The 15,235-nt window shown below is 38.7% G+C and overlaps 2 protein-coding genes across 2 annotated transcripts in view; both read right to left on the bottom strand.

The window, feature by feature from the left end:
- LOC311295964 (uncharacterized protein) overlaps nt 1-15,235 on the bottom strand; it is a 597,210-nt gene that overhangs the window by 372,799 nt on the left and 209,176 nt on the right. The gene's annotated exons all lie outside the window — the stretch shown is intronic.
- LOC311295942 (uncharacterized protein) overlaps nt 1-15,235 on the bottom strand; it is a 73,008-nt gene that overhangs the window by 31,787 nt on the left and 25,986 nt on the right. The window contains exons 14-16 of the mRNA XM_084417494.1: nt 6,645-6,840; nt 4,739-6,548; nt 11-181 (exon numbers count right to left, since the gene is read on the bottom strand). Coding sequence (XP_084273620.1) covers nt 11-181; nt 4,739-6,548; nt 6,645-6,840 — 2,177 coding nt within the window. The remainder of the gene's footprint in view (nt 1-10; nt 182-4,738; nt 6,549-6,644; nt 6,841-15,235) is intronic.

Here is a 15,235-nt window from a genome sequence, read left to right as displayed (position 1 = left end):
CACAACTTACCTCAGTATCTCCAGTTTACACTTTTCACTCTTCAGTCCAGAGCAGAGATGGGTTAATCCCAAATCCTGTAGATTATTATTGTTCATATTCAGCTCTTCCAGATTGTTATCTGAGTCGAGAGCTTTAGCCAGACTTGAACAGCTTTTATCTGTTAAGTCACAATCGTTTAACCTACAAGAATTTTTTTTTAGAAATTATTCAATTACAGAGTAAAATTTAATACAAACAATGGATCTGCTATATAACAAATATTTTTAAAAATCCATTTAGTAGTTTTAGACAATAAATATTCTCTAGGATGGTGGGCTACACTGACAATTCAGCTAATCCCGTTCTGCTACATAAAAACAAAAAAACATGATTGACTAACATAAATTTCATCTTTAATGCAAAGGAGTTTAGTTTGATTTAACTTTCTTAATGAGTCTGTTGAAAATCTGGGAGTTAATGATGATTTGATGTGGGTGACATAAGTATTCAAAGAATGTCACATTACTCAGATCTGGAGGGCAAAGCATCCATAGAACTGCATCACAGGTCTGTCATTTTTACACCTATTCCTAGCTACAAATATTTAGATATTTAGAGACCTCTCAAAAGTAGAAAAACAAAGATATTTGAACAAATGCTAAGATTTAGAAATTTAGAAAAGAATTTAGAAATCTAAATGTATAACGACAGTGATATTAAAGGAACACGCCAACTTTTTGAGACTTTGACTTATTCACCGTATCCCCTAGAGTTAGATAAGTCCATACATACCATTTTCATCTCTGTGCGTGCTGTAACTCTTTCCAACATCAATATCACTAAAGCTCACTCTGCTAGATGCACACACATACACACACACACACGCTACTAGGTAAAATTTTATTATAGGCCTCAAACATAACTATCACCACCGACAATTATGCCAACAAATATTAATACAGATTGTCCATTACAGAGGAGCATAAGCATGCAGTAGAGAATATTATATAGCCAAATGTGCTCCAGCAGTAAATAAAGATTTACGGGCTACCTTTTTTTGACGTCAAGTAACTTTACTGAAGAACAACGTTTCAAAGAACTCTTCACCAACTGGCTAACGTTAAATAATAATAAAAATGAAAAAAAAAAAAAAAAAATCTGTTGAACTGAGTAGGCTCATTCGCGAGTGTTGTGAAGAAAAAGAATAGCATCACTGTTGAAGGTTTAAGTCTCGGTAATCAAATCAAAAGTCTTTCAAAATGCAGCTTTTCCTGAAGTATTGGGAACTTTTAGTAACTCCTTACGCTCTAACTTCTCCCTGATGCTCTGCATGGTCAACTGTCACCTAATGCATTGCATGTGCGTCACGTTACTCGCGTGATCGCATATTGCGTTGCATATTTCTTATATTCTAACGACTGAGTGCGAATCAAACACAAATTAATCTTCCAGGTGATTTTGTTCAAACATAATTCCACACAGAACGAAACATTCCAGACCCCCAAATCACCAACCCAGAGCCATAAAATCCAGGCTCCAGCCAGGCTACACTAAGAACTTTATAGGCAACTAAAGGAAGAACGTTGTCAATGTTAGATGGTTTTGAAAAGACTATTGGTTCAGAGATGGCACAGCTCGGTGCCCGACCAAGAGGTTGCCTGACCCTACGACAGATATACAAAACAGACCCCCCTCCTCCTTAAGGACCTCTGAATGGCCCAGAGTAAAGTCTCTTCAAACCACAGAGAACTGAGATTTTACCTATAACAATACATAAAATCATCCAAAAACAATTTTCGATGGACTTATAATCAAACATCATGCAACTACATAATTCTATATTGTGTCTACCACTTATATGTGTGTCTAATATGCTTAGATCCCATATAAGTCATTGTAATTGTTATAACTATTAGATGTTTGAATGAAAGTGTCTTGTTTACTATCAGTACGATCGTATGTCCTTAATTCAAAAGATGGCTTGAGTGAAATCTGTGTAAAATGTTCCGTATTCTTATAATACTAATGATGTCTAAACTGTGGCCTCTGTTCTCTCTGCTAGAGCTTGGAGAGTAAGGAGGCCACAGATAACGCATGATTTACGATGAGAAGTGAAGAAAATGCCACCTCTCAAATAAAGACAGCGTCTAATTGGTCAGAACTGATCGAGGAGGTTGTACAAACATTTGAGTTTAATATCTTAGACCCGAACAAAGCTTTGTGGAAGAACTACTAAGAGAGAATGGCGCAAAGGGAGAAAAAACCAAACAGACTAGTAACCATGTAAACGAGCAGAGGCGAAAGAACCCAAAATTAAGATCAGAAGAACATGGGTTAACAGCTCCATTCAGGCCATCTAACTACTCTTGTCTCAATTTTCTTTCTTTTCTTAGTTTTTCTTTTCCGTTGTGAGTCTTGGTTCTAAGTTAAGTTTTGCAGCAAGGATTCGGTCCACGATTCGTCTGCAAAGCCAGCTTCAAACAAAGACTTTCCATCCATCCGCCAGCACACCACATGATTGCCCGCCCCAGACATCTATCCAGGCACGAGGGCACCAGCCAACAAACGAACTCGGGAAACCCCACAGACAAAAGGGAATCCCCAAAAAGGAACGTAAAACAAGCTAGTAGGCTATCCTCCAGACTCTTAAGCTGAACTGGTGTATTCGATATAGATTTAATAACTCACCCAAGAAACGATAGAAGGGTTAAATTAATAATTGATGGTTCGTTCAGGTCATGTCTTAATTTGTCAGCAGCCATGTCACCCTGTAGCCCAAGACTGGTTGCCCACTGAAGCTAAGCAGGGCTGAGCCTGGTTAGTACCTGGATGGGAGACCTCCTGGGAAAACCAGGTTGCTGCTGGAAGAGGTGTTAGTGAGGCCAGCAGGGGGTGCTCACCTGGTGGATGCTGCACATTGGTGGTGGTTGAGGAGATCCCCCTTTCTACGTAAAGCGCTTTGAGTGCAGAGAAAAGCGCTATATAAATGTAATGAATTATTATTATTATTATAAGTGCATATAGAATCTTGAGATTTCATCATCTCACTTTTGAAACTCATTCTTTCCTCACTCTCTTTCTTTCTGCAACTCTTATGAATGTGTGCGTGTGTTTGTGTTAGATATTAGTTTTCTGTGTTAGAATAATCAATAAAGTCTTGTTTGTATTTTAAAGAGAAGTTTTACTTGTGTTATGTGCTTACGAATTTAATGTCTTAAAGGACAATTCCAGTGAAAAATGAACCTAGGGGTAATTAACACATGGTTACCGAGTCGATCGTTCCCTGGAATGCGTTTTCATGAAAATCGAATATAAAGTGTTTTATCTCTAAAAACAGATTAACTCATAACACTAGTATATGGGGCACAGAGTAAGTAAAAGTAAATCGCTAGTTAATACCACTAACAAGGCTCAAAATAGCCTCACACTAACACGGTAACATAATGAGGGTCCCTACATGCAAACCGAAGCATTGAGAACTTTGTAAGTGTACAGACAGTTTAATAAGAAGATACTTTATAAAGACATTACGGTTTGCATTTAGGGACCCTCATTATGTTACCGTGTTAGTGTGAGGCTATTTTGAGCCTTGTTAGTGGTATTAACTAGCGATTTACTTTTACTTACTCTGTGCCCCATATACTAGTGTTATCTGTTTTTAGAGATAAAACACTTTATATTCGATTATCATGAAAACGCATCTCAGGGAACGATCGACTCGGTAACCATGTGTTAATTACCCCTAGGTTCATTTTTCACTGGAATTGTCCTTTAAACTGCTGATCTAAGTTACCTTGCTAACTATAGTGTTTCACTATAGTTTGGATATTTATATCCGGTGCAGAACTGATAGTTACAGCCAGTTCAAATGAACCCTGGCCGAGTCATTTGCTTGGTTATAATAAGTGATTCTTTCGAATTCCCTATAAATTAATTAATAATTCATTTGAGCTAAATTGACTTGTCAGAATCACTACTATTAACGTTAATTTAACAATAACAATCAATTTAACAATATTTCATACAGTAGCCTGCTCTCTGCACATATATTATGGGCACGATGAAAGGAGAAAAGCTAAATGAGCCGACCAAAGTCCAATATGTAAAAAAATGTAATAAAATTTGACCCGACTGCTCCCAATAAGTGACAAAATTACGCCAACATTTTCTTATTTACATGTTGTGATTTGTATAGTCACAGCGTGTACAAATAACATGGTCACATATTCTCAGAAGGCGAAGCACTGCTACTTGGGTGGAGTGATTTGCTTGCAGCGCCTGAGAAGCCCTGTGGTGAGGAGCAGAGTTCGCTCAGAATTGGAGTAAATCACTCCACAGAAGTAGCAGTGCTTCGTCTTCTGAGAATATAGTTCCCAGTATGTATACGGATAGAAGATGGTTGTGTCTCATGTGACCTTGTTATTCGTTATCTTGTTATTGTTATTATAAATCACAACATGTAAATAGGAAAATGTTGCCATTATTTTGTCACTTATTGGGAGCAGTATGCTAGCTGTAGCCGTTTACCTCCAATCTTTGTGCTAAGCTAGGCTAGCGGTGGGTGCGTCAGACAGAGTTAAAGCACGCAAGGAGATGAAAAAGGTATGTATGGACTTATCTAACTCTGGGGGATAAGGTGAATAAGCTAAAGTCCCAAAAAGTCGACGTGTTCCTTTAAGAGATCAAATTCAGTATACTCCCTAATGATGACGCATACTATATAGATGCAAGCACAATACACACTCGACCCTTACTTACAGAGCTCTTTTGGAGATTTTCACAACTTCCAATAGTCTAAAGAGACACTCGTCTGATTTCTTGAATTTCTGAAGCTCAAACTCCTCCATCTCCTCCTCTGATGTCAACAACACAAAGGCCAAAGCAGACCACTGGGCAGGTGAAAGGTCACCAGATGAGAGACTTCCTTCTCTAAGTTGAGTCTGAATGTCTTTCACCAGAGTTTGATCATTCAGCTCATTCAGACAGTAGAACAGATTGATGGATCTCTCTGGAGACAGATTTTTATCTAATTTCTGCTTGATGTACTGAACTATTTCCTTATTGCTCTGGTCATTGCCATCTTGCTGCATCAACAGTCCTTGTAAGAGCAGTCGATTGGACTGGAGTGACAGACCGAGGAGGAAGCGAAGGAAAAGGTCCAGGTGTCCAGTTTGACTCTCGAGCGCCTTGTCCACTGCAGTCTTGAGCAAATCAATCATGGCTTCATTTTTGTTTTCCTCTTCTGCAGACTCATGAACAAACACACTTTTCTTGTTGATGTCTTCAAACAGATGTGCATAAAGGGCTGCAATAAACTCTTGAATGCTCAAGTGAACAAAGCAGTATGTGGTACCAACAGTGATCCCTGTTTCCTCCTTAAAGATCTGGGTACACATGCCTGAATACACTGATGCTTTAGAGGCATCAATACCACAGTCTTTCAGGTCTTTGCCATAGAAGAGCAGGTTGTTTCTTTCCAGCTGATGAAATGCCAGTTTCCCCAATGAAAGGATGGCGTCTTTATCCCAGGAAACATCTGGTGTGTATTCTCCATAATACTTTCTTCTGCTCTGCTGGATCTGAAAGCGTAGAAAGTGTGTGTACATTTGTGTCAGAGTCTTGGGAGTGTCTTGAGTATTTGATTCCTGCGGTGTTTTAGAGGCATTTATTTTCTCCTCTAAAATGTTCTGGAGAACAGTGGCAGAAATCCAGCAGAAGACTGGGATGTAGCACATGATAAAGAGACTCTTTGATTGTTTAACATTGTCAATGATTTTATTGGCCAGATCCACATCCGTGAATCTTTTCCTGAAGTATTCCTCCTTCTTTTGTGCATCATTGAATCCTTGTACTTCTGTCACACGGTCGATACATTCAGGAGGAATCTTAATGGCAGCTGCTGGTCTGGTGGTGATCCAGATTTTAGCAGAAGGAAGCAGATTTCCCTTGATGAGGTTTGTCAGAAGAACATCCAGAGAGGCTGGTGACGATACATCACGCCACGTCTCATTACCATCAAAGTTTAGAGGAAGACGACATTCATCCAATCCATCAAGGATGAACAGGACTTTGAATTTATCTTTTCTTGCAAGGTTCAGTCCTTTTGTCTCTGGGAAAAACTGACTTATAAGATCTATCAAACTTTGTTTTTCTTTCTCCTCTAAGTTTATCTCTCGAAATGCAAGAGGAAATATGAAAGTAAAATCCTGATTTTCTTTTCCTTCAGCCCAATCTACAATAAACTTCTGCACAGAGACGGATTTTCCGATGCCAGCGACTCCTTTTGTCAGTACAGTTCTGATCTTCTCGTCTTGTTCAGGTGCTTTAAACAAATTTTTGCATTCAACTGGTATCTCTTGTGATTCTTGCCGCCTGGCAGCAGCCTGAATCTGTGTTACTTCATGTTCTTTATTGCCATGTTTACTAGCACACTGAGTCATATAGATATCTGAGTAGATGTTATTCAGAAGTGTGGAGTCACCTTGCTTTGGAATTCCTTCAGATACAGATTGATGCCTATTCTTCAGGTTTGATTTTAGCGGTCGCTGATAAATGAGGACCAGCTCATCTAACACACAAACGAGAACAAAAAACATATATGCATATTTCTCTTGTACATTTTAGAAGTGACAATGACAGATTGTTATGCCCATGAAACTCTTACCTTGTAGAGCATCTGCAGTCTCAACTTGCTTCATATCTTTCAGGAAGTAGAGTGCCATATCAAGAGCTGCTTCTTTAATATCACGCATTTCTCCTATAAATTCCTGCACAAAGTATTGGGTGTTCCCTTTATTTAATATTTTCTTTAACTTTTCCAGCTCATTCTTCAAAAATATGATTATTTTCTTCTCAAGATCCTGAAAACAAAGCAAGAAAAAATAAGGGTCAACCAAGTAATCAAATCCTATAACCTTTTGTCATATACATTTAAAACATGTTTAACATTTAAACAATTTACTTGTAGTACAAATTACAGACAAGCAACAGTAAAATGCACTCAGAGGGACATTTAAGATTATTTATTATAAGTTATCACTTTTACCAATAATTGGAATAGAATTTCAAAAATATACTGCTATGAATATTTTTCTATTTATCTATCAGTCAGCTTTGACATTGTTTTTATGCGTTAGTAGCATTTAAAAATGTCATATCCTCCTGAGAACCAGAAAAAAACTTTAGTTTAGATTTAGGTTCTTTTTTTTTTTTTTTAGGTCAATACATTGTTTGGAGCATAAGAAACAAATGGAATAAAGACTTTAAAAAAAAGTATTCCTATGTTAAGATGTATCCTCAGTAGAGGACACCAGAGCCCATTTATTAAAAGGGTGGTTGATTATGATTTCACTTTTCTAACTTTAGTTAGTGTGTGTAATGTTGCTGTTTGAGCATAAACAACATCTGCAAAGTTACAACTTTCAAAGTTCAAAGCAAAGGGAGATATTTGCTTTTAAACAAAACGCTTTTTAAGAACTACAACAAAAGGCTGGTTAGGAGTAGACAAGCTTCCTCCCGGGTTAGTGACATCACTAACCCTAAAATTTACATAAACCCCGCCCCCAAGAACACACAAGCAACAAAGGGGGTGAGGCCATGAGAAGAGGAAGAGTTGTTGTTGTAGTACAGCACATTTGTGAGTCACATCCGTCTTTTTACATTTATTGCAATATTGTATGTAACACAAATGCAACATCATGTCACTCTGTAGGCATCTTACAACAGTTCCCACATAAATGATTTATATATTATCATGAAAGAATATGCAAATCAATGACCTGAAGATAGTTAACTTCACATCAGCTACATAAATTCATCCACTAACCATTCAGAAATTTCCTGTTGCATTCTATATGTTGTCACTTCTTCTTGAGTCTCTCCATATTTTGCCCCTTTGGTTTGAACATAAAAGGCTAATAGATTTAGAAACTGTCTGTGTGAGGTAATCGGAGCTGCTGACACAAACAAGCTCTTAAAGCTCCGCCCGCTGTGCCTGGAGCAGCAGCTCATTTACATTTAATGCAGCACTCAGTAGCTTCGGGATTTCTTCGCTGTATTCTCGCTTTTTGCTCGCAGGTTTCTCTCTAGAGCTCCCCCCACAGCTTCGGAATAGATATTTGACAACACTGTTGTAAAAACTCTTTGGTGATTCTCAGACACCAGAGGCTAGTAGATCAACGACATCAAAGCAGATGGGACATTCTCTAAAACGTCTTCTTCCTTCGGGTTCGGACAGCGTGAGGGAGCGCAATAATGACAGTATTTGAGCAGATTTCTTTTGGCCGTAAAGCAATTGTTTACATCGCGAGACCTGATATCACGCGATACTTCCTGCCGCGGCGGCCAGCGGCCCGCCGTCTCAAAGTTGCAAGTGCGAATTTTCCGCTCACGGGCACCAGGGGGGTGCGAAACGACCACCATTCAACCCGAAATAAGTAATATAACCATTCCAATGACTCCGAAGCTGTTCAGTTAAGGTAAAAAAGTTACTTAGTTCACCTTTAAAGGGACTGTAATGGGAATTTTAATTTTCACACTCTAGGTGTGCTCCTGATTTTTCAATATAATGATTGATGTGAACACTGTGAGACAAAGGGGGAGACAGCTGAAAAGGGAACCTCTGACCCCTTGGGATCAGAGGTGGTCCCATTTGGGACTTCTGAGTTTGTAGGAATAAACTCAGCAGGATTAGGTCACTAGCAGAGAAACCTTCCCTTGTTTAAATAAGGGCCAGAGCAGAAGACCTTGAAGGTACTATAAAGGCTCCTCTGCCCTCCCTCCCTTCGTCGCACTTGCTCCACAGACTGTACTAATGACTTCTGTGTGGCAACTGGGCCTTCTTGCAAGAATAAAATACTTTTTTAATGATCATTTGAATTTCAGAGTGTCTCTTACGCAGTTGATGATTGTTTAATGAATTTTTGCCACTACAGGGACACAAGGGGTGTTTTTGCTCACCCTCAAAAAGAGACATTTTTAACATGATATATAAAATTATATGTGGGGTATTTTGAGCTAAACCTTCACATACACACTCTAGGGACAACAGAGACTTATTTTAAATCTTGTAAAATGGGGCATTATACGACCCCTTTAAGACAGTTAATGCAACGCATTTATACACTGTATCTAATTTGCATATTAATATGTTTTTGGACAAAACAGACATGTATTAACATGAACAATAATTAGAAAATATTCATATTTCATAAGAATATCCAGACCTAAAACTGTAACGCGTGTTGTCAGAGAAATAAGCTAAAATATAAGTGTCCTCTACAGAGGCAAAACGTCTATTCCTGAGTCTTAGGAGGATATTTCTGTCCCGTGCAGAATGATTTCAGCATTTATATGTAGATGTCATCTTCTGAAAATTTGCAGCATGCAATTGACTGTCGGTCCTCTTAGCAGCTAGCCTAGAAATCTAGATGCACCCTAGCGGCAGTAAAATTTATTTTGCAGCCAGGGTAGTCTAGCAACTCTCCGTTGACTTGCGGAGCTGTAAAAACCTAAATTCAGGCCAATCACATCGTGTATAGAGTAGCCGGGGCAGGCTTAACATAATGATGACAGAGTTGCGACAGTTCCCTGCTAGTTGAAAACAAAGAATGGCTGCTGCTGGAGAACAGTCTTTCGAATTGGCTTTGGCCGCGACTCTGGAGGACTTGGAGTTAAGTTTTTCTTTGAGAAAAGAGCAAAGAACAACACTTAAGTCATTCTTAAAACAGGAGGATGTGTTCGTAGTTTTGACGGCCAGATTTAAAAGTTGAATCTATCAACTAACGTTAGCTCCGCTGATGGGAAAATGCTCTGGTTGGTTGAAGCGCTGTCCTATTGCGTGCAGAGTGAATTTGAAAGACAGCCGTTTATCCCGCCCCTCGGATTGAGGCGTGTCTATGGTGAGTTGCCAGGCTACTTAGCAGCATGAAAAACAATAGTTTAATTCGATGGATTATATAGCCTAGACTGTAGCCTCGAAAGCAAGCCAAGAATGCTACAGTCACTAAAACGTTGTTGCTTTGTCAGTTCATCACAATCTCACAAAGTTCTTTTATAATAAATGAAAGGGATAGTTCACCCAAAAATGAAAATGCTGTCCTCATTTACTCACCCTCATGTTGTTCCAAACCTGTATGACTTTGTTTCTTCTGCTGAACACAAAAGAAGATATTTTGAAGAAAGTCGGTAACCAAATGACTGATGGACCCCATTGAATTCCATAGTAGGAAAAAAAATACTATGGAAGTCAATGGGGACCAGCAACTGTTTAATTACCAACCTTCTTTAAAATATCTTCTTTTGTGTTCAGCAGAAGAAAGGAAATCATACAGGTTTGGAACAACATGAGGGTGAGTAAATGAGGACAGCATTTTCATTTATGGGTGAACTATCCCTTTAAGCTGTCAACAACGCACAATAAATCTCTAACTTACATTGTGTCTACACCTTGTTTGTTAATGAGAGGTTTTGCAATCCTGCATAACTCAGCACTGAATAAAACTGCAGTGAGAGGATTCGGACTAACTTAAACACTTTTGATTGGCCATTGTGTTCATGAGATCAACAACAATGTCTGTGATTGGCTACATTGTTCATTGCTGCAAAAACATGTTATGTGTTTTCCAGAGTGGAAACGCAAATATGCACTGGAGCGTTGGCCAAATCTGTTTTGCCGATATAATTCAAAAATACTATTACATATTATTACCTGGTATGGATCAAATCCAATAATCAACATGATTTCTTGGTATCTCAGTTCATATTGTAGAATTGAAAATAATCCAAGATATTTTAAATGAACAAAGACATTTGCTTTACTGTTTCCACCCCCTCTTTCTACCACAATGACCATTTGGAGTTCCTAAAGGCACAGAGGTTTCTGATAGTGATCTAGGCCTGTAGGCCAACATATTTGTACTTTGGAGGTTGATGAATTGTCACACCTTTAGTATGGTGGGGGAAGTGTAATTATCTGATTGGTCAGTTTGAATGTCTCATATCTGGGTTTTAGTCACATGGTCAGGAAAGGATAAAATAACCTCCTCTCTCTCTCTCTCTCTGGTAACATTTTTCATATATGCTGGGTACAATTAGTAATATTATAAAGTTATCATCATCTCATACATCTATTTTGTAACTATTTTTAGTGTAACCATAACCATATTTTGTCATTAAATTATTAAATTCATTAAATTCAATTACAACTAATGTGATAACTAGTTTTGATTTGGTATTGACTTTGAAGTGCTACAAATTGAAATACAATATCGTCATTCTCTATAGCAATGCTCTCCCACATATTAAGCTATTGTAACTGCGCTCATTTCCGTCTTTGGTATAGGGATCTCCCAGTCACGTGACCCCTAGCCATTTGCCATTTTGACGGAATACTTCAGCGCACCTACATACATGAGAATGCGGATTATCACATGTTTTATGACAGCAAATTGATTAAAATAATATAATAGTATATAATGGTCACTGTATTAATTATCTTGAGCCTGCTGTAATGTTCCTATAAATATATTTTCTTTCCAACTGTGCATTCTGAATAATAAATAGGCTAAATATATTTATCCACTAAGCTGCAGCAGTCCTATGCTCGTCTTCCCATTAACAGTTTTTTTTCTTCTTCTCTTTCTGACATTTCATACCTGTTGGGTTTACATTTTTTAATTAAATTGACTATAAAAAAGATTGCTTGTGTGTGCTGGTGTTTATTCCAGTCTTTTTAAATAGTTGAATGAATGCGCGATCGTGCCTGTAACGATGTTAAATAGGCTAATGTTAGGCTATTTAATCAATAATGTACACAGGGTAGAGGAGAATGACAGTCAACTATATTATAGCATTTTGGGCATAAACATGTAAATAGTGAAAAGATTGACATTGAAAAATGACACAGAATGATTAAAATTGAATATTTAATTCAAAAAATAAATGTTCGTGGTTCACACTGATGTTATTCATTTGTTCTCACACACTTCAGCGTCACGGTCACTGGTTTAGACGAACACTGCATGATCACTATCTATTATTAGCACAGCACCGTCAGCTAACTCTTCACGTCATGTCATCACAAAAAGAAATATACAAGAGGAAGATAAAGGAATTAGAAATCACAGATCCATATGAAGCACCACAAGTTCTTTTTTTACAGACATTAAATGTGTAGAAAAACTTCCTGACATTGAGTTCGGTGACATACAGCTTACCTTATTCACTTCCCATCACGCTACACCGGAGCTTCATTAAAAGCATACACAAGCTTAGCAGGCTATCGTTATCACAGCATCGCTCGGGCATGATAGAAGAATAGATGAATATTTCGCGACGAGCTGTATTATCACCAGCGGTTTAGCATTTTCTATTCCGTCACGATGGCTGCTCCAAATGGCGTGACGTCACGCGGGACATCCCTATACATAGTTCCCACAGGCCAATTAATGTCACGTGACCTCCCCGGAGACGCCATCTTTGAGGGCAAAAGCTGCTGTGTTTACAATGTTTTACCATACAGTCTATGAGTTTTACAAGCAAATTTCAAATATTTCTTTCCATTTATAATGTTACGAAAATCATGAAGAGACAAAGTGACAGAGATTATAAAGCAGTAACGTGCGGTGAAATCTTGTCATGGGTAGGCTGTGACCTATCAATGTGGCATATGTTTATATATTCATTCAGTTAATGCTAGCAACCCAAGTTCATATCAGGCATCATCACATCGCTGCCTGCATACAGCAAAGTCAGTCATATGTGAGGCTAATGCACAATCAAATCTAATAATCAAATTAATGGACACATCTATCTTATGACTTATACAACAAACAAATGTTTTGTGCGGGACACAGTAACGTTAAGAGAGGGAGGCGGCGCGGTGTCAGCGAACCGACAAGCAGCCTAGTCACTATTGTAGTTTGTATTAATGCCATGGTTCAACAAATAATGTAAAGGTTAAATAATAATTCACTTAGACTTTATAAGAAGCAATTGCGACTTTATTTCACACAATTCTGACTTTATATCTTGCAATTCTGACTTTATAACATGCAATTGCGACTTTATTTCACGCAATTCTGACTTTATATCTCGCAATTCTGACTTTATAACACGCAATTGCGACTTTATTTCACGCAATTCTGAGAAATAATGACAGAATTGCGAGATGTAAACTCGCAATTGTGCGATAAAAAGTCGCAATTATCTTTTAAAATGTTTTATTCTGTGGCGGAAACAAGCTTCCATACCTCCTGGCCTCTTCCTCCCATCCATCCTCCCTGACGCGTTATGGTAGGGCCGGCCCAGCTATCGGTAGGCGCCGGCGGTGCCGCGGTAGCCTACTCCTGAGAAAACGTTTTGGAAAAGACGGGCTATGGACCCAACCAACTCTATAGGAGGGGAGGGGAGAACTCCCTGACATGGTACAACCCATGCAGAGGCTGCGCGCTGCGGTGTCAGAATGCGGAACGTCCGAACGTGTGTAGCCTAATGTAACTAACGTGACAAATGTGAAAAAAGAAAATCCTCGACCGGCCCAAAAGTGAAGCGGCCCACCGGGAATTCTCCCGATTACCCACACCGGGCCTGTTGACAGCCAACGCTAGGCGCCGCTAGATCGGGAAGCGCGGATTGAGTGAGAGCGAGTGGATCACGTGACATGAAGCAGGCTCGGTCTCTGCCTCAATGTTGATAATTCAAGACAGCATGAGAACTGACTGCGCATGCGCAAACCTACGTAAACTACGTTCTATGGACCAAAGAGGCACTGCTAACCTCTGCCTCAATGGCCATGGCCTTGCATTTCCTGCATGAAACAATGGTTTTAGGAGCAAACAATGGCAAAATGAGTATATTATATGTGTATTCCTGAAAAATTTTGTTACAAAAATTAATATTTGGAATAAAATAAATGCAATTAATAATGTGGTGAATTAATAAAGTTCTTGGAATTAATAAATGTAATGTCAACATTTCCTTTGGTGAGGCACTGCCTACCCTGCCTACCCTGACCGCACGTCCCTGATATAAAGAGACTCTATTAACACAAGACAGAGAGAGGTACAATGCGAAAATTTCAGTCATAAATGGTGTGGATCCGTATGCGCTAACAAAAGAAACACTGAGCACTGATTATGCAGCTTTGCCTCAGATACAGTATTATCATGTGTATCATTATCTGGTATTGGCTAGGAGTTTTAATACATGTGAGCAATTCCGAGCCTGGAAATATGTGCATGAATATGAATATACACGGTATGAAAATAAATAAAACTCGAGTGCAAATTAATTAATGTAATGCGGAACTACTTTATACGAGGGTTCTTTAGGGACATAATCTGAGATTGCCGTGTTGGAATGTGTGTGTGTGTGTGTGAGAGAGAGAGTGAGAGAGTCGCGGGCGCGATCGAACAGTGTAAACAATGTTGTTTTTGTATGTTTTTAATATCTCGTCATTTTGTTCATACAGGACATAATTCAAACTGCAAAGTGTTAACTTATATTTGTGTACACTCGAAATAAAAAACAACAAATTATTGCGTGTTTTGAAGGAGTTTCTTTCCTGTTTATCCTCGCCAGCCATAACCTCCGTCGTTGTTCTGACAAAAGCTTAGTCTTCTCACATTCACGAAGTCTAATGACGGGTAACGTTATACTGTAAAATCCAAATTTAACTGAACCTCCGACACGATTTAAACATCCATTGACCCAGCAGGAGATGACCATTTTCACTTTTTATCACGAAATTAACTCGCTTCAGCTTCTTCTACTATTGTTCTGCCCACAGAAATGGCGCCGGGTCGGCAAATGCTAAAAAACTAAATTTAACTGAACCTCCGGCACGATTGGAACATCCACTGACCCAGCAGGAGATGACCATTTTCACTTTTTAATCACAAAATTTCCGTTTCAGCTTCTTCTTCTCATGTTCTGCATTGTAAGAATGTTGTGTTCTGCCCTCAGAAATGGCGCCGGGACGGCAAATGCCCGTATGTTGTGACGTCATGTGGGAACTATGTATAAGTGGCAGTGGGTGGAATAGACAAGAAACGTATAGTTTTCTACCATCTTGCTAATAATGTTTCTTTAGTCATTCGGCAGTCTTGCAGCTTGAACCCCTGCAGGAATTCCACCCTTACAATATGCTTTTGTATTCACTGCCATTAATAAATCATGAGTTTGACTTATTTTTTAGTTGAGATTTGAAAAATTAGGGATTGTTAGAACATCAGTTACCATGATTCTATTTATGCT

Source organism: Rutilus rutilus (assembly GCF_951802725.1).
Source record: "Rutilus rutilus genome assembly, chromosome: 8".
Classification (NCBI taxonomy): domain Eukaryota; kingdom Metazoa; phylum Chordata; class Actinopteri; order Cypriniformes; family Leuciscidae; genus Rutilus; species Rutilus rutilus.
This window is presented reverse-complemented; position numbering and strand designations above follow the sequence as displayed.